At 44.6% G+C, this 19,921-nt stretch overlaps 1 protein-coding gene across 3 annotated transcripts in view; it reads right to left on the reverse strand.

The window, feature by feature from the left end:
• CLSTN2 (calsyntenin 2) overlaps window positions 1-19,921 on the reverse strand; it is a 650,414-nt gene that overhangs the window by 21,726 nt on the left and 608,767 nt on the right. For all 3 annotated transcript variants that reach the window (XM_060298550.1, XM_060298549.1, XM_060298551.1), the window contains exons 10-11: window positions 9,186-9,352; window positions 1,967-2,115 (exon numbers count right to left, since the gene is read on the reverse strand). In XM_060298550.1, the coding sequence (XP_060154533.1) occupies window positions 1,967-2,115; window positions 9,186-9,352 (316 nt within the window). The remainder of the gene's footprint in view (window positions 1-1,966; window positions 2,116-9,185; window positions 9,353-19,921) is intronic.

A 19,921-nucleotide genomic window follows, 5' to 3' on the forward strand; every position in this document is an offset into this window, starting at 1 on the left:
CGACCCAAGGCAATCTACAGATTCAATTCAATCTCTATCAAAATGCCAATGGTATTTTTCACAAAACTAGAACAAATAATTCTAAAATTTGTTTAAATCCATAAAAGATCTCAAATAGCCACAACAATCTTGAGAAAGAAGAACAAAGCTGAAGGTATCACACTCCTGACTTCAGACTATGCTACAAACCTAGAGTAATCCAAACAGTATGGTATTGGCCCAAAAACAGACACATAAATCAATGGAACAGAATAGAGAGCTCAGAACAGAACCCATGCATATATGGTCAATTAATCAATGATAAAGGAGGCAAGAATATAAAATGAAGAAAAGACAGCTTCTTCAATAACTGGTGTTGGGAAAACTGGACATCTATGTGCAAAAGAATAAAACTGGACTACTTTCTCACACCATACACAAAAGTAAACTCAAAATGAGTAAGACCTGAAACCATAAAACTCCTAGAAGAAAGCATAGGCAGTATGCTCTTTGACATTGGTCTTAGCAATATTTTTTTGGATGTGTCTGCTCAGGCAACAGAGACAAAAGCAAAAATAAACCCATGGGACTACATCCAACTAAAAAGCTTTTGCACGGTGAAGGAAACTATCAACAATATAAAAAGCCAGCCTGATGAATAGGAGAAGATATTTGCAAATAATCTTATATAGTAAGGGGTTAATATCCAAAATATACAAAGAATTTATACAACTCAACAGCAAAAAACAGGTAACCCAATTAAAAGATGGGCAGAGGACCTGAATAGACATTTTTGCAAAGAAGACATACTGATGGCCAACAGACTCATGAAAAGATGTTCAACATCACTAATCATCAGGGAAATGTGAATCAAAACCACAATGAGGTACCACCTCACCCCTGTCAGAATGGCTAATATCAAAAATAAATAAAAAGTGTTGGCGAGCATGTAGAGAAAAGGAAACCTCTAAACACTATTGGTGGGAATGTAAATTCGTGCTGCCACTATGGAAAACAGTATGGAGGTTCCCCTCAAAAACTAAAAATAGAGCTGTCACGTAATCCAGCAATTTCCCTTCTGGTTATTTACCTGAAGAAAATAAAAATGGTAATTCGATAAGATATATGCACACTAATGTTCATTGCAGCATTATTTACATTAACGAAGATATGGAAGCAACCTAACTGTCCAAGGATAGATGGATGGATAAAGAAGATGTGGTTTTATATATTTATGGTGTGTGTGTATATATATATATATTTGTATATATATGATATATCTTTGTAATATAGTATATATTTAACACATATATTAATACTATAATAATAATAAATGATGTGTGTGTATATATATATATATATACACACACACATGGAATATTACTAAGTCATGAGAAAAAACAATAAAATCTTGCAATTGGCAACAACACGAATAGATCTAGAGGGTGTTATGCTAAGTGAAATAAGTGAGACAGAGAAAGACCGTATGGTTTCACTTACATGTGGAATCTAAAAAACAAAACAAAAACAAACTCATAGATTCAGAGAACAGGTGGTTGCCAGAAGGGAGGGGGTTGGGGGTGGGGTGAAATAGGTGAAGGAGATTAAGAGGTACGCACCTCCAGTTATAAAATAAAAAATCCACAGGGATGTAACATACAGCATAAGGAATATGGTCAATAACATTGTAATAACTCCGTATAGGGACCTATGGTTACCAGACTTATCATAGTGATCATTTCATAGTGTATGTAAACATCAGATCACTAAGCAGTACACCTGAAACTAACAAAACATTGTATGTCAACTATATTTCACTTAAAAAAACAAAAACAAAAACAGAACACAGATCCATTGGGGTGTCCTCATAGGGAGAGCGGAGAAGCTGCCAATAGTTGAAGAGAGGTGAATCCTGTTTTACGAGAGCATTCCCAGGGACCATCCCTGATGCCTTGGCCGAGCCCCAGGCTGCCCAGCGTCCACTCACTGGACCTTGGAAGAGACTTTCAGGCGCCGCACGCCCACGGTTGGGAACTGCCTGGAGTTGATGTAGGAGACCTTCTGGAGGGCACGGTTGATGTTCCCAATGTCGTCACCTTCCATCACCAGGACAGACTGCGAGGGGTTGAAATGATACTGGAAGACAGAAAGCAGTGTCACAGGAGAGAATGATCAACCATGTACCCAGTCTCACGGAGACCCTCCATCTCCATGCAAAGGCCGCTAAGGCCCGCACAGGCGTCTCCAGAGCACGTGCAAGTGCAGGAGCTGTGTGCACAGGTAACTGTTTTAACCCGTCAAGCGATCCCTGCTGCCCTCTGGTGGGCTTCGGGACCCTCCTCTGTAAGATTCCCCGTGGATTATAAACTCCTGGTGATACCACCGGGAGCCACAGGATGAATTCTGAAAGCCCAGACATAGTGCTCTTGGGGCCCAGCCTTTGGTGCGCTCATGCTCTGGGCTACTATGGGGTCCCTCCCAGAAACTTTCAGTTCTTGGACTGCCACGCCCTCAGCTCATAGCCCGGAAACCTGGGGCTTTTGTTCCTTTTGCTGGCTTGACTTTGGCCTTGAACTGCTCCCCCATTCACCCTGCACTCCACCTCCTGACCCATGTCCCATCTTTTTAGTTTCCAACCTTCAAGTTCATTTTTAAGTTAATGGCCTTCCTTCTCTCTTAGATCCGATTCTTGGTCTTGCCTTCTAGGTGCTAAACTCTGGTTTCCCATGAGTTTTAATCACCTGCTGTTTACACGCCTGTCAGCTGCCCTAGGTTTGTTATCTGTCTGTCCTATCCTGGGTCCCTGGTATCCCACGCTGGGTGAAGGCCCAGGGGCTACGATGCTCCCCACTGAGTCACTTGGGTCCTCAAACCAGATAAAGTAGATCCAGACTTGTCTCTTCCGTGGTGTTCCCAGCAGTTTATCTTCTTTGAATGGAGCATGGAGCATATATATTCAAATATATATATGTGCTAAGTGAAAGTGTCCATCTTATTCCTATCTCCTATCCAACCAATTTCCTCAACCTTATCCCACAGGTGATCACTGTTCCAGTAATTTCTTAGTGACAAATTGCATTATTGTTCAAAATTAGTTGTTTCCCCTCCCAGTGAGATGCTTATTTATGCTACTCTTCCATACAGGATATACATTTTTGTCCTATTGCGCTCAACAGTGGTCATGTGACTTGCTTGGCCAACAAAAAGTGGGCAGAGGTATTGTTTGGTTCACACCCGGGTGGTAGATTTCACAGCCAGTTAATGCGTGGTTCCATGCCCCTCTCCCTCTGCCATGAAATCTGCAAAGTTCCCTAATGGTCTATCAGCCTGGGTCTCACAGTGAGGGGGGCAGAGCTGCAGCCAGTCTTTAATGGGCATGAAGTGCACACCATAAAAAAAAAATTGCTGTATAATTCACTGAAATTTTAGTCACTCGTTACTGCAGCATAACCTAGCGTATCCTGACAGTTATACCTAAGCATTTTATGAATATATAATCAATGAATATAGATTCCCATTTTTCTCCTTTCTTACACCAAAGGTAGCTTGTTACATACTATACTGTACTTTGCTTTTTTCACTTAGCTTTTGTCTTGGAGAGCTTTTATTTTTTTTTAAGTTGTTTAATATTATTTAATATTAAATAATTTACTTAACCAGTCTCATAATATGAACATTGGGTTATTTCCAGTCTTACACTAATAATGGCACAATGAATAATCTTATATATATAACATTTCCTAAGCGTGTAAATATATCTGTAGTATAAATCCCTACAAGGGAAATTGCTAGGTCAGAGAGTATATACAGTTTAAATTTTGACAAATGTTGCAAATTTTCCATTGCTAGGGATTATATCAATATGCTCTCCCTCTCATAGCGTATGAGAATGTTCTTCCAAAACCTCAACAGAGCGTGCTGTCAAACTTGGGACTTTTGCCAATCTGATAGGTGATAAATACTATCTTAGTGTAGTTTTATTTTGCATTACTGTTTCCATGAAGTAGATTATGTTTTCAAGCTTTTAAGAGAAAATCTATCTATATTAGCTTTTCCCTGATATGACTCGGATGTCTTTACAAGAGTTCCTGTTCTGTGTCCAGACGCTACCAGGAGGTAGTTATCTCATGAGTACTGTGCTGCCATTGTCCCGCATAATAAGTCCCTTGCATGGTGACCCCCAGCCAACTGATAGCTCAGTCTTTGTCTCTTTCAACTATGATGTGATTGTTTCATTGTTACCTCCTCCTTGAAGCCTCCCCAGCTTCCCTCACTTAGGTCCCCACTGAACTCCTATAGTGCTATGAAATGGTAGTATAATTATTATAGTGCAGTGACTAGGAGCTCACTGAGGACAGGGGCTCCGACTGTTATCCCCGAATCTCAGAACCTTGTCCTAGTGCCCCGGAAGCCCCTGTTAGATGAATGAGTGAATGGTCCCCTGCTGCCCTCACTGTTCCTCTTTCCCTATGATCCAGTTTCCTCCTGTCCTCAAAGCCCTGAGCAGGGTCTCTCTGAGCTGTGACGTCTGGTCACAAGCACTGTTCCCTATGCTGGATTCAGGAGCCCCTGGGCATATGCACAGGTGATGCTACAGTCGGCCTCTTGTTGGTCTCTCTCTTGCTGGGGCTGACTCACTAGCTTAGCGTGCTCAGCCGTGGAGATGCCACATGCTGGTGAATCATCAATAGTTCTGAGTGTTTTACAGATCATCCATTTCTCATTTGAGCAGATTGAAAGTCATTCTTCTAAATATACCACTGAAGTTTCCATGTATTTTGCACTCTCCCCGTCCCTGCCAACCCCTGCTGTAGCAGTCTTTTGGTGCTTTTGCTATCTGTCTGTCTGTGTGCCCCCCACCAGCAGACTGTGAGCACCTCGAGGGCAAGGTCCACTGACTTTTTTCAGCATCTAGAGGGTCCAGTACACGACAAGCATGAGACAAGATGATGCCCCCTGCAGAAAAGGCCAATCTCTGAGCCGTGCATGAGGGCTGAACAGGAAAATCAAGCAATTCATCCAGGAGGATGGACTGGGCAGCAGCCCGTGGCATCAGCAGAGGGCACTCCCACTGAAGCCTCCTAGGGAGAGGACAGGTTAGGGAATGTGTTGGGTCTCTAGTGAATACCCAAGTCTGGCTGCCAGAGCACCTCAAGGACTGCCACAGGGCCTGAGGTGGGCACTGGCTAGCCGTCAACACGGTTCTTGCAGGATCAATAAAACCCTCCACTAGAATAGGTCTTGCTTGTATGTTTGTGTTGTCTTTCGTGGCATGACTGAGGGTCGGTCTCTGGTTTTGCGAGACACAGGATGGTACTGGCATTTCCACAGGGGCAGGAGATGGCTTCCTGGGGACCTAGCAAAAGGTGACAGCACTCACTCTCCCTGGAAAGCTGGGCTGTAGCCACAGTGGTTCCTTTCTTTGAACCAAGAAGCGGTTAGACAGATGGTCTTAGCAGAATGGTCAGCGGTCCTGGAGGGTCAGGCTGGGGCATCGGTGAAGTCCTTGCTGAAAGCCCTGGCCTGTTCTTTGAGGACAGGCTGGCTGTGGCCCTCCAGGCACCTCGCCTTCCCTGCCAGCTCCTCCGGGCTGGGACAGATGAAGATTCCCTGCAATAGAGGCTCTTCTGTTGCAACTGTCACCCAGTATTACTTTTCAAAAGAAGCTGGGGCATCAGCAATGCCAAGTGCAAGGTCAGCCCAGCAGGAAAAGGGAACTGTGATTTGTTGAGAGCCTAGTTATCAGGTTTTCTAGGGGAGATCTGTATCCATATCTATATGTATATCTATATCTATATATCTATATCTATATATCTCATCTGTATGTGTCTCTTTGCTATATCTGATATATAAATATATGTAAGGATATATAAAAAATATATATGTTATTCAATTCTTACATCACTACAAAATAATGCTAAGTCCATTTTACACACAAGGAAATCGGGGCTTAAAGGATTAAAGTACCTTGCCCAAGGTCACCCAGGTCATGAATATCCATACTGTGCTTTGAACCTAGGAGGTTTTTGTCCCAAAGTTCTTGCTTTTTCCCACGCTTCCACACTAGAGATGACAATCTGGCAGGGATGACGCTATGAAAATCAAAAGCGTGTACTCTTCAGGGATGTGGCGATTCCACAGTGTCTCGTATGAATACATAACAACAACCACCTGGATCATGTGATGACTCCAGACATGCTGGAGAAATAGCTGGAAATATGCATGATCCAGGGGAAGACAAGTGAGACGAGGAACCCACGTGGGACCCTGTGAGTAGACGGGATGTTTTCTTAATCACGGCAGGCCCTCACTTTTTGGACTAGCCAGAGGGGAGGGAGGAGGCCAGGAGCCAGTAGAGAAAGTATTAGTCATTATTCAAAAAAGAAATGAGGGACGAAGGAGGAAAGGCAGGTTGGAAGCAGTTTTAAGAATTTTCAAGAATGCCTTCTCATCTGAGTCTTGTGGCGGAAAGAGCCTAGACGTATTTTGGCCAAGTCCCTGAGCCCCAACCTCCTTATTTCTGAAATGGGGTCATCATATTTAATTTGTTGTGAGGAGTAGGGATAATGAGCTTAAAATAGCCCCCGGTGGGTGCACCGTAACGTCGTGTGTGTTATCATTAACTGCTCATACAGTGAACTAGTTCTTGCCCGCCGCGCCCTAAGGATGGGAAAGGATCGTTTGCAGTGACTGGTTCTGAGCAGGTGGTATTGTAAAAAGTCAGATGAGCCCCCTCCACTCCCCACAGCTCTGGGTGCCATTTCATTTAGCACTTCCTCTTTCACAGGCTAGGACCGCTATGTAGGGATTGCTATGGTTCTTAATTTATAGTTCTAAGAATGTGTGGCTTGTAAGTCCAGGATCTTTGGTTTATGTGTTCTGTGGTGCTTGGAATCCTGCCACTGTGGCCCCATGGGATGGTCTAGAGCAGAGAAGATCCACGCAGGGGCAGGAGCAAATCCAGAATCAGAGAGGGGACGGATTCTGGATCTGTCGGAGGACAGATTTCACTGGCTTGACAAAACCCTGAGGGAATAATACAAACAGTAGACCAAGGATCAGACCCCAGGCTCTGCCTGTGAGGAGATCTGTATGAAATGTGCCACGAGGGGCTTGCCTGGGCCAGCTGCCATGAAATTGACAGGTGGAACGCTGGCCTTTGCAGTACAGGCGGTCTTGTGAGTTTCCTTCAGACAGGTGATTAGCTATCGAGAGCACCTGTGTGTATGCGTTTCATGCATTTTAAACAATGTTCTGGAAGGTCATTCATGCTTTACCCTGCTTGTGTACTCCTCCCATCTTCCCCCTCTGACCAGGGCTCCAGGGTGAGCATTCTGAACCCCACGCCTGTCCAGATCATGCTGCCTTGCCTGGAGCCCTTCAATGGTTGCTTGTTGCCAACAGAAAAAAAAAGTAAACACCAGACATTAACAAGGCCCCGTGACCCGGCCTCTGCCTACCTCTCTGGTCCCGCTTCCTAGCTTGCCTCCTGCAACTTGGGCACTTGTAACACTGGCTTTCTGCCTAGAGTGACCGCCCTGCCCTCTCCCTTGCCGCCCACTGCCTGCCTCTCTCCTGGTTGGTTCTTACCTGTCCTAAACAATACGCTCAGGCTTCACCTCCTCCGAGGAGCCTTCCCTCCCTGCTGTTGCTCCCGGTTCTGAAGCTCTGGAGTAGAACTGCCTGGGATCACATTCTGGCTCTGCTCCTGACTCACTCTGGGATCCCGGGCAACTTTCCTTTCTCTTCCAGGCCTCCATTCCTCATGTGCAAAATGGGAAGATTCATGGTACATTTATCATAGGTGGTTCTGGGGCTTAAGTGAGTTAAACGCATAAAGGTTTTAGAACAGTGCCTGGTACCCAGGAGACCCTCAGTAAATGTCGGTGCTCATAATCATTGGAGCACCGGATTACAGGTGTCTGCTTGGGCCACTGAGTGCCCCAAAGACAATAATCTTGGAACATTCATTTTCATGTCCCTCTCTGCAGCCCAGAGCCAAATTATACGGGTGTCCGCGGAATGTTTGCTGAAGTGACTGCAACATGAAGTCGAGGCATGATTTGCCCAGATCACTGGTCCCTCCAAGGCCAGCCCAAGTCAGAGCCCCACAAGCAGTTGGCCACTGAGAGTGTAAATGAGAGGGCCCTCTTTTGGAGTGGTGACCCTTGTCCAGGAGACGCAGGCCTGGGGTGGGGAGGCCGGGCAGCTCCATGGGCAGTGCTGAGTGGGGACGGATGGGAGGCGGTGGGAAACCTCTGTTCTGGTCACTCCTTCCTTGGGAAACCTTCACAGCCGCTGGGGCCTCATGGGGCTGTCCTGTGTCCCTGGAGACAGAGGGTGGGCCGCCCTCACTCCCAGAGAGGAGGCCAAGGGGCTGCCTGCTGTCACTGGGGTCCGCTATGATGGAGCGGGGGCTGTGATAATGTCTACCCTGCTCTTTGCTCAGGACCCCGAGGCCTGATGCGGGCAGGCGCTCCTCGGTCCAGGTAAGGCCAGATCTATCCCCGCCCATCGTGGGCGGGGAGGTGCTTGACGAGGACAGTCAGCCACATCCTGCGCCCCTCAGGAGGAGCTTTTCTCAAAATGCAGCTTGGATTCCCTTGGATCGTTTGAAGAGTTTTATGTTGTGTGGATGACGAAATTGTGAATCTGTTCATATTCCCTTTGGCAGCCAGACATTGCCTGGAGCCCAATCCGGGCCTCAACTTAACAACATAAGACCCAGTGACCTCTGCATCTGCTTTCTAATTCCACCCACCCCGGGTGACCTTCCTTTGTAATTAGTAGTTTCCATGGTCCAAACTTTTAATCCTACTTTTCTGTATTTCTGAAAGTTGTGCTTGCGTAACTGCTCCCTCAGTTCCTTTGGGCAAATAAACAACAAAGCAACCCCCCAACCCAGGAAACAATGAAATATAGCAACTCCCTCCGGGTAGACATTGAACGTGTGCCTGCTTTTATGCACTGAACTGATTGCACTCGAGGGCTTCAGATATCTAGGAATTTCAGGAGACGGCACAGAGTCTGTTGTGCAGTCACGGTCACGGTCACCGATCTCCCTGCTGTGGCAGCACCTTTGCCATGGTACCAGCTCGGTGTGACGTGGCAGGAAATGACTCCGCGTCCAGGATTGCACTGGTGTTTAGCAGCCTCTGCCTCACAAAGCATCGTCTCACCGGGAGCGATGCTGGCTCCTTCCTTACCTTTATTCCTTGGCCCAGGCTTTCCAGGGAATTGATATCCAGCCCTTCCTTGCAGGCCTGCAGGCAGGAAACCACCTTCTGACTGTCCATTTTGCCAGGGCGGATGGTGAGACTGGCCAGGCTGCCGTGGAAGAATTGAGCAAAGCGCGGCTTGGTGACTTCTCCTCCTAAAAGATAAAGAAGCGTCGTTATTTGCCCTGCGGACATTGGGTAGGAAACGTCACTTCAAGGCGCCATCTGGCTGGGGAGCCAAGAACACAGTGGCTGCATCCCCTGAACCCGAGCTTTTCCTTCCAAGTGGTGAGCGCAGAGTTGTGAAGCCCGAGTCTCCAGAGGATGTCATTGGCCACCAAGACCTTGGCACTCCTGCAGGTGCACCTGCTTAGGAATCTGGAATTCCTGAATTTAAAACATTTACTTTCAGAGGCGCAGGAGGTCTTAAAAGACAGGAAGGGCCTACAGAGTAAAAGTAGGAGAGGGAGAATCTACCAGTGATGAAAGACGCGCCGTGCGCCAGGCTGTGTGCTGGGGACTTCACCTGAGCGAGCCTGCAAAGAAGGGATCACTGTTTCCAACTGACGGATGAAGAACTCTGGGACTCAGAAAGGTTGAGGGACTTGCCCCAGGACACACAGCTAAATGCTGGAGCTGGTACTCTAGTGGTGTATGTGACTGCAGAGCTGGCATTTGCTCTCCTGTATTCATTCCACAGAGAGGCTGGCATGTGATTGAGGGGTCCTAGGAGCCCCAGGTCCCTGGGTTCTGGCTGTCTCACAGTGAGTTGATTTCACATCAGCTCCGATCGAGGTTCTCTGGCATATAAGGGCTTCCTTGATTCTGTTCTACCTCGGACCTTCTTCTCGTCACCCAAGAGTTTTCTTTACTGTTCCCTCTACTGGTTGTGCTGAGTCCCGTCTGAGCCCAGGTTCGCTCTTCTGCATGTGAAATTGATCAACGCGGCTTGTGTGGCAAAGGCAGCCTGGAAGCCACCTCTTGTCATTTTTCTCCCTCGTTTCCTTAAAATAAAAGCCCCCCTAAGGTCCATTGGAAGCCTCACCTCCTCCACGAAGCCCTCCCCACTGACTTCACGGAGCACAGACCCCTTCCATCCCTGGGCAGCTTATGTCAACGATCTTAGTCTGGATCTTGCATTTCTGTTTGTTCAGAGAGGTGGCTGAACGTACAGGAAAGATGGATCTGGGTGGAAATCCAGCTTTGCTAATTCCCTGAGGAGGTTCTGCTGCCTCTCTGAGCCTCCACTTGCTTGTAGGGGACGTTGCTGGGTTTTGGCTCCTGATTCTCCTGCGCTGTCTCAGCCGTGGCCCCCATCCGTGTGCTCCATGAGAAACCTCCCTGTGGACAGCTTTCCCCAGCATCTGGAGGGCAGGTTCCTGGAAGGTTCTGCCGGAGTACCACCACAGCGATTTCTCTGCCCTTCAGTGAGCCACGCTGTGTCAGCCAAGTCTGGAGCTCTGCCTGGGTGGCAGAGGGCTCTCCACAGGGTGCTCTTTTTCAGCCCCAGGGAGGGTGGGTGTCCTGATATCTGCATTCCTATAGCCTTCAGAGTTCTCTCTACTTAGCAGCTAATCCTTCCTTATTCTAATACGCTGTTATAGTTAATAATTTTTTATATTTCCTTGTTGAAATTACTATGTGGTTTCTCTCTCCTGGCTGGGTCCAGACTGATACACCCTCTAGGTTTGCACACATACATTTGCTCACACCTGTTCCTCTCACACTGAGAGGATCAGGCAGATCCCACTGGTTCTTCAAGGCCCCTTAGGCCCCCTGCCTACCTTGCCCTCTCCCTGCTCTGAGCCTGGAACACAGTTCATTTTAATGCACCCTCACAGCTCAGCATTGTTCGTTAATGTATTTGTGCTTTATGTCTTCAATAGCCTGTAAGGGGTGGTTCTTGACTTCGGCTACACATTGTAATCACCTGGGGATATTTATTTATTTATTATTTTTATTTTTTGCGGTACACGGGCCTCTCACTGTTGTGGCCTCCCCCATTGTGGAGCACAGGCTCCGGACGCTCAGGCCCAGCGGCCATGGCTCACGGGCCCAGCTGCTCCGCGGCATGTGGGATCTTCCCGGACCGGGACACGAACCCGTGTCCCCTGCATCGGCAGGCGGACTCTCAACCACTGTGCCACCAGGGAAGCCCCCACCTGGGGATATTTAAAAAGATAAACTGACCCTGGTGAGGGGTCCCACCCCCAGAGATTGTGACCTAACTGGTGTGGGGAGTTTTTTTAAAAATTGAAGTATAGTTGATTTACAACATTGTGTTAGTTTCAGTTATATGGCACAGGTTCTTTTCCCCTATAAGTTATTACAAAATATTGACTATAGTGTAGTTCCCTGTGCTATATAGTAGGTCCTTGTCGGTTATCTATTTTCTATATAGTAGTGTGCATGTGTGAATCCCAACCTTCTATTTATCCCTTAGCCCTGTTCTTTCCCCTTTGGTAACCATAAGTTTGTTTTCTATGTCTGTGAATCTCTTTCTGTTTTGTAAATAAGTTCATCTGTATCTTTTTTTTTTTTTTAGATTCCACACATAAGTGATTTTATAATATGATATTTGTCTTTGTCTGACTTACTTCACTTAGTATGATCATCTCTAGGTCCACTCGTGTTCCTGCAAATGGCATTGTTTCATTCTTTTTGATGGCTGAGTAATATTCCACTCTGTGTATATACCACATCTTCTCTATCCATTCCTCTGTCTCTTTCAGGTGAATCAAACATGAAGTCAAGGTTAAGAACCAGTGGGCTCTACACTTCTTGAGGCCAGGCTTCTACATACTCCTTGAGTCAGCTCTCTCCTTTATGCCACCCACAGGCTTACTCTTGCCCCTCTCCATACGCGGCTGGAATTTATTGTTTTAAGTCTGTCTGCTGGATGGCAGGGAATACTCGTGCAGGATTCATTGTAATGAAGACAATACTGAACAGGTATTGGGGCTGAGGGCTGCCCCAGGCACTTTGCACAAGTTGGCTCATTTATCCCTCTCAATAACATGAGCCCCTGTCCCTGTGTTATCAAACATCTTGCACCCTGCCTGGCACACAGGAGACGCTTCATAATTGTTTGCTGAATTGAAGAAGATGGTCCAGCAGAGTTGTAGACCTGTGGTGCCTCTCCAGCATCCATCTCACTCCTGTCCTCTTGCAATGGCAGCCCTGAGGTTTGGGGGGTTGACTTGAGTTCCAGGGATGGACTCTGTTTAGTCAAAGGTTATTCCATCTCCATTGCTCCAGGGACAGAATGAGGCCTATACTTGGGCCCCCTCATACCAAGATGAAGCCAATCAGCATCTGGCATCCAAAAAGCCATAGGAGTTGGTCTAGGGTTAATCATAAGACCGAATTTAAGCCAGTGAGCTGAGCGGGGAAATTGACTGGCAGCCTCTGGGAAAAGAGCTTCCATCTTCTCTCTAGAAAGTTTCTGGAACCTGCTCTTGCTCTCTTTCCCTGGAGATCATTATGTGAAGATAGAAGGCTGAGAGCGGCTGCAGCCATCCTGCAAGCAGACCAGGGACAACCAAGGCAATTCCTGGAGGGGGCGGAGCCAGGAGAGCAGAGAAGGCTGAGCGAACCCTGAGCAGACCTCCTCACTGCTTTACCACGGAGTGTGCTCAGCTGTGGCAGCCAATCGTCCATCTTTACAGCTTAAGCTGCTTTAACTCAGACCGTTGTTACTTGACACCCAGAGCATCTTCACATTGGAAATGAAAGGAGAAACCTCTATTGAAGTGATCAGTCCACACGTTTGGCTTTGAGGGATGACCTGAGGTGACCATGGCTTTACGTATGGGGGAGCCAATGTGGGGTCTTTGGATTTAGGCCCTCGAAGCCCTCATAGATACGGCACTCCTCACAGCCAGTAGCATGTCCCTGCCCTAGTAAAGCGACACTTCTGTTGATCTGCAGGAGGAAGGGTGTGAGCCTGGGTCTGAATGGTAGAGCTGCCCACTCCAAGGCATCCAGGTGGTCATCCCTTCCCCGCCTTGTCCCCCACCTGGAGCAGCAGATCCAACAACAACTCTCAATGACTGGCATGAACTATGTCCCCGATGCTGTTGAATCTTCATCAAACTCTTGGGAGGTAGGTACTTATTCTTTTTTATTTATTTTTTTACATCTTTACTGAAGTATAATTGCTTTACAATGTTGTGTTAGTTTCTGCTGTATAACAAAGTGAATCAGCTATAGGTGTATATATATATATCCCCATATCCTCTCCCTCTTGCACCTCCCTCCCACCCTCCCTATCCCACCCCTCTAGGTGGTCACAAAGCACCGAGCTGATCTCCCTGTGCTATGTGGCTGCTTCCCACTAGCTATCTATTTTACATTTGGTAGTGTATATATGTCCATGTCACTCTCTCACTTTGTCGCAGCTTACCCTTCCCCCTCCCCATATCCTCAAGCCCATTCTCTACTAGGTTTGTATCTTTATTCCTGTCCTGTCCCTAGGTTCTTCATGACCATTTTCTTTGTTTGTTTTTTAGATTCCATATATATGTGTTAGCATACGGTATTTGTTTTTCTCTTTCTGACTTACTTCACTCTGTATGACAGACTCTAGGTCCATCCACCTCACTACAAATAACTCAGTAATATCCCATTGTATATATGTGCCACATCTTCTTTATCCATTCATCTGGTGATGGACACTTAGGTTGCTTCCATTTCCTGGCTATTGTAAATACAGCTGCAATGAACATATTGGTACACGACTCTCTTTGAATTATGGTTTTCTCAGGGTATATGCCCAGTAGTGGGATTGCTGGGTCATATGGTAGTTCTATTTGTAGTTTTTTAAGGAACCTCCATACCGTTCTCCATAGTGGCTGTATCAATTTACATTCCCACCAACAATGCAAGAGTGTTCCCTTTTCTCCACACCCTCTCCAGCATTTATTGTTTGTAGACTTTTTGGTGATGGCCATTCTGACTGGTGTGAGATGATATCTCATTGTAGTTTTGATTTGCATTTCTTGAATAATTAGTGATGTTGAGCATTCTTTCATGTGTTTGTTGGCAATCTGTACATCTTCTTTGGAGAAATGTCTATGTAGGTCTTCTGCCCATTTTTGGATTGCGTTGTTTGTTTTTTTGTTATTGACCTGCATGAGCTGCTTGTAAGTTTTGGAGATTAATCCTTTGTCAGTTGCTTCACTTGCAAATATTTTCTCCCATTTTGAGCGTTGTCTTTTGGTCTTGTTTATGGTGTCCTTTGCTGTGCAAAATCTTTTAAGTTTCATTAGGTCCCATTTGTTTATTTTTGTTTTTATTTCCATTTCTCTAGGAGGTGGGTCAAAAAGGATCTTGCTGTGATTTATGTCATAGAGTGTTCTGCCTATGTTTTCCTCTAAGAGTTTGATAGTTTCTGGCCTTACATTTAGGTCTTTAATCCATTTTGAGCTTATTTTTGTGTATGGTGTTAGGGAGTGTTTTAATCTCATACTTTTACATGTACCTGTCCAGTTTTCCCAGCACCACTTACTGAAGAGGCTGTCTTTTCTCCACTGTATATTCTTGCCTCCTTTATCATAGATAAGGTGACCATATGTACGTGGGTTTGTCTCTGGGCTTTCTATCCTGTTCCATTGATCTATATTTCTGTTTTTGTGCCAGTACCATACTCTCTTGATTACTGTAGCTTTGTAGTATAGTCTGAAGTCTGGGAGCCTGATTCCTCCAGCTCTGTTCGTTCTCAAGGTTGCTTTGGCTATTCAGGGTCTTTTGTGTTTCCATACAAATTGTGAACTTTTTTGTTCTAGTTCTGTGAAAAATGGCATTGGTAGTTTGATAGGGATTGCATTGAATCTGTAGATTGCTTTGGGTAGTAGAGTCATTTTCACAATGTTGACTCTTCCAATCCAAGAACATGTTATATCTCTCCATCTGTTTGTATCATCTTTAATCACTTTCATCAGTGTCTTATAATTTTCTGCATACAGGTATTCTGTCTCCTTAGGTAGGTTTATTCCTAGATATTATATTCGTTTCGTTGCAATGGTAAATGGGAGTGTTTTCTTAATTTCTCTTTCAGATTTTTCATCATTAGTGTATAGGAATGCAAGAGATTTCTGCGCATTAATTTTGTATCCTGCTACTTTACCAAATTCATTGATTAGCTCTAGTAGTTTTCTGGTAGCATCTTTAGGATTCTCCATGTATAGTATCATGTCATCTGCAAACAGTGACAGCTTTACTTCTTCTTTTACAATTTGGATTCCTTTTATTTCTTTTTCTTCTCTGATTGTTGTGGGTAAAACTTCCAAAACTATGTTGAATAATAGCGGTGAGAATGGGCAACCTTGTCTTGTTCCTGATCTTAGTGGAAAAGGTTTCAGCTTTTCACCATTGAGGATGATGTTGGCTGTGGGCTTGTCATATATGGCCTTTAGTATGTTGAGGTAAGTTCCCTCTATGCCTACTTTCTGCAGGGTTTTTCTCATAAATGGGTGTTGAATTTTGTCAAAAGCTTTCTCTGCATCTATTGAGATGATCATATGGTTTTCCTCCTTCAACTTGTTAATATGGTTTATCACATTGATTGATTTGCATATATTGAAGAATCCTTGCATTCCTGGGATAAACCCCACTTGATCATGGTTCATGATCCTTTTAATGTGCTGTTGGATTCTGTTTGCTAGTATTTTGTTGAGGATTGTTGCATCTGTGTTCATCAGTGATATTGGCCTGTAGTTTTCTTTCTTTGTGACATCTTTGGTTTTGGTATCAGAGTGATGGTGGCCTTGTAGAATGAGTTTGGGAGCGTTCTTCCCCCCACTGTATTTTGGAAGAGTTTGAGAAGGATAGGTGTTAGCTCTTCTCTAAATGTTTGATAGAATTCGCCTGTGAAGCCATCTGGTCCTGGGCTTTTGTTTGTTGGAAGATTTTTAATCACAGTTTCAATTTCAGTGCTTGTGATTGTTCTGTTTATTTTTTCTATTTCTTCCTGGTTCAGTCTCGGAAGGTTGTGCATTTCTAAGAATTTGTCCATTCTTCCAGGTCGTCCATTTTATTGGCATAGAGTTGCTTGTAGTAATCCCTCATGATCCTTTGTATTTCTGCAGTGTCAGTTGTTACTTCTCCTTTTTCATTTCTAATTCTATTGATTTGAGTCTTCTCCCTTTTTTTCTTGATGAATCTGGCTAATGTTTTATCAATTTTGTTTATCCTCTCAATGAAACAGCTTTTAGTTTTATTGATCTTCGCTATCATTTCCTTCATTTCTTTTTGTTTATTTTTGATCTGATCTTTATGATTTCTTTCCTTCTGCTACCTTTGGGGATTTTTTGTTCTTCTGTCTCTAATTGCTTTAGGTGTAAGGTTAGGTTGTTTATTTGAGATGTTTCTTGTTTCTTAAGGTAGGATTTTATTGCTATAAACTTCTCTGTTAGAACTGCTTTTGCTGCATCCCATAGGTTTTGGGTTGTCGTGTTTTCATTGTCATTTGTTTCTAGGTATTTTCATTTCTTTTTATGGCTGAGTAATAATCCATTGTATATTTGTGCCACATCTTCTTTATCCATTCATTTGTCAGTGGACACTTAGGTTGCTTCCATTTCCTGGCTATTGTAAGCAGAGCTGCAATGAATACTGTGGTACATGACTCTTTTTGAATTATGGTTTTCACAGGGTATATGCCCAGTAGTGGGATTGCTGGGTCATATAGTAATTCTATTTTTAGTGTTTTTTTTTTTTTTTTTTTTTTTTTTTGCGGTATGCAGGCCTCTCACTGTTGTGGCCTCTCCCGTTGCGGAGCACAGGCTCTGGACACGCAGGCTCAGTGGCCATGGCTCATGGGCCCAGCCGCTCCACTGCATGTGGGATCTTCCCGGACCGGGGCACGAACCCGTGTCCCCTGCATCGGCAGGCAGACCCGCAACCACTGCGCCACCAGGGAAGCCCCCTATTTTTAATTTTTTATGGAATCTCCATACTGTTCTCTATAGTGGCTGTATCAATTTACATTCTCACCAACAGTGCAAGACGGTTCCCTTTTCTCCACAGCCTCTTCAGCATTTATTGTTTGTAGACTTTTTCATGATGGCCATTCTGACTGGTGTGAGGTGATACCTCATTGTAGTTTTTATTTGCATTTCTCTAATGATTAATGATGTTGAGCATCCTTTCATGTGTTTGTTGGCAATCTGTATATCTTTTTCAGAGAAATGTCTATGTAGGTCCTCTGCCCATTTTTAGATTGGGTTGTTTTTTTTCATACTGAGCTGCATTAGCTGCTTGTATATTTTGGAGATTAATCCTTTGTCAGTTGCTTCGTTTGCAAATATTTTCTCACATTCTGAGGGTTGTCATTTCGTCTTGTTTATGGTTTCCTTTGCTGTGCAAAAAGCTTTGAAGTTTCATTAGGTCCCATTTGTTTATTTTTGTTTTTATTTCCATTTCTCTAGGAGGTGGCTCAAAAAGGATCTTGCTGTGATTATGTCATAGAGTGTTCTGCCTATGTTTTCCTCTAAGCGTTTTATAATATCTGGCTTTACATTTAGGTCTTTAATCCATTTGGAGTTTGTGTACGGTGTTAGGAAGTGTTCCAATTTCATTCTTTACATGTAGCTCTCCAGTTTTCCCAGCACTACTTATGAAGAGGCTGTCTTTTCTCCATTGTATATCCTTGCCTCCTTTGTCAAATATCAGGTGACCATATTTTTATGGGTTTATCTCTGGGCTCTCTATCCTGTTCCATTGATCTATATTTCTGTTTTTGTGCCAGTACCATACTGTCTTGATTACTGTAGCTTTATAGTATAGTCTGAAGTTAGGGAGCTGGATTCCTCCGGTAGGTACTTATTCTATAGTTACAGAGGAAACTTGGGGTTAGAGGAGAAAGTAGCCAAGGTCACATGAGCAGGAATTGGTGAAATGTGGGCTCTAGAGAGTGAGTACATCCATCTGTGCTCAGGACTAACTGGGCAAACTAGTGGTACTGGGCAGCCCAGTCTAGAATGTGGCTTGGAGAGAGCCGCTGTGGTCTGCCATCCAGGCCCCCTCAACTTCTCACTCAGAAGCTCCATCCTTAAAGACCACACTCTGTGACTCTCCTGGTTGCCAAGACATCTTCCTACACAGTATTTTCGTTCAGTGAAACATCCATATTTCCTATTTTTGACTCAAGAATCCCAGATCTGTGATGCACTCTATTAGTGATGCAGCTCCAGGAACGCAGTTCTATTAGCATTTTGCAATAGGAGGCCAGCAAAAATTGGAAATATATTTGCACTCAGAGGTGGTTGTGATGTAGGATTTAAAAAAAATAATGGATACATTGAAAAATCGCTTTCTATTTAATATCTAGGGTGTCTGCACACACCACATGGCTCCCCTGCTAACATTTAGACATACACATGCTCGTGAATTATTTTAAGAAAAGAAAATAACCTGATTTCTAGTACAAAGAACCTTCTCTAAATATTTGCAAACACAATTTTGGATTCCTCAGGTTAGATCTGCACACATTTTTAAAGTGTTTTCTGTTTGCCTAGCCTTCTGTTTGATTCAGTTGATTATAAGATGGGACTGTGTTCCCTAGGAGCTCACATTTAGTTGGGAGAATAGACACTGGAAAAGTAAAATAAAAATATGGGCAAATTTCCAGTACAGCAGGTGTTCTAAGGCAGTGCATGATTAATTTCCAAACGTGATTTAGACAATGTGTCCAACAGATCAGAGGGGGGAAAAATAACATCCATGATTTAGTATTAGGTCCCTAAAACATGGCAAATTTCTTTTATATACTATTTTATTTAATGCTTAAGTGGCAGGATAGTACTTTTGAGATCATAGCCTCTCTTCTTTATTTTTTTCTGAAGCCACAATTTTTAATAAAAGAATTCCAAAATCAAACCTGGCCTCCTGGGCCATTATGAAGAAATATTTATCAAGTGAATAAGAATATGCCTCTCTTCTTCTGATTTCTCCCATCTTACCCTCCACTTAAACGCACCTCTGCCTTGTGATCATTGCCGCAGGGAGGGCTGTGACGGGGGAAGAGAAGATGGGGCTTGAAGCCGAATCTCTTCCTCATTTTCATTTGCAGAATCCTAAATCTTTAGGAGGGTGGGGGAGATGTGGGTATCTTCAACATCTGGGGGAAAATAGAGGAAGAAAATCTGCCTTTCCCCAGTCTAGGAAATGATACCCCAGACTGGCGGGTGGCAGGGAAGGGGTGGGGGGATAAGATGAAAGAGATGCAGAGTGAGGGCACCTGAGGCCCACCACCTGGGCTGAGCCCTGGAAGGGGTGTGTGATATTGGGAGGGAATGCCAGCCTGGCATATCTGGACAGATGGACCATGGATGGTTTCACAGAGAACATGAGAAGCAGCAGAGGTATTTCTGTGCCCCTAAGTAAGGCAAGGGAATACAGAGAGCACTGATGGCCCTAAAGGACCATTAGTGACTGAGGACCAAAGAGATGGGCACTATTTCAGTGGATACCTGCATGGAAAGATGACCGGAGGCCCCTTGACACCCTAGCGCCTTCTACAATCCAGCCCCCTGAAATCAGCGAGCACCCTAAGGAAATGGGAGAATTCCAAATTTGCCAAGGTTAAATCTCCTCCAGTCAGATAGAAGAGGGGCTTGAAATGAAACTAAGACGGATGTGGAAAAACTACTTTTCTTTTTGTGAATCCAGATTCTTCCCTGCTAAACATACAACTCCTTTTACAGATGATGTTTTCAAAGCTA

This window comes from Globicephala melas, chromosome 4, assembly GCF_963455315.2.
Source record: "Globicephala melas chromosome 4, mGloMel1.2, whole genome shotgun sequence".
In the NCBI taxonomy this organism is placed as follows: Eukaryota; Metazoa; Chordata; class Mammalia; order Artiodactyla; family Delphinidae; genus Globicephala; species Globicephala melas.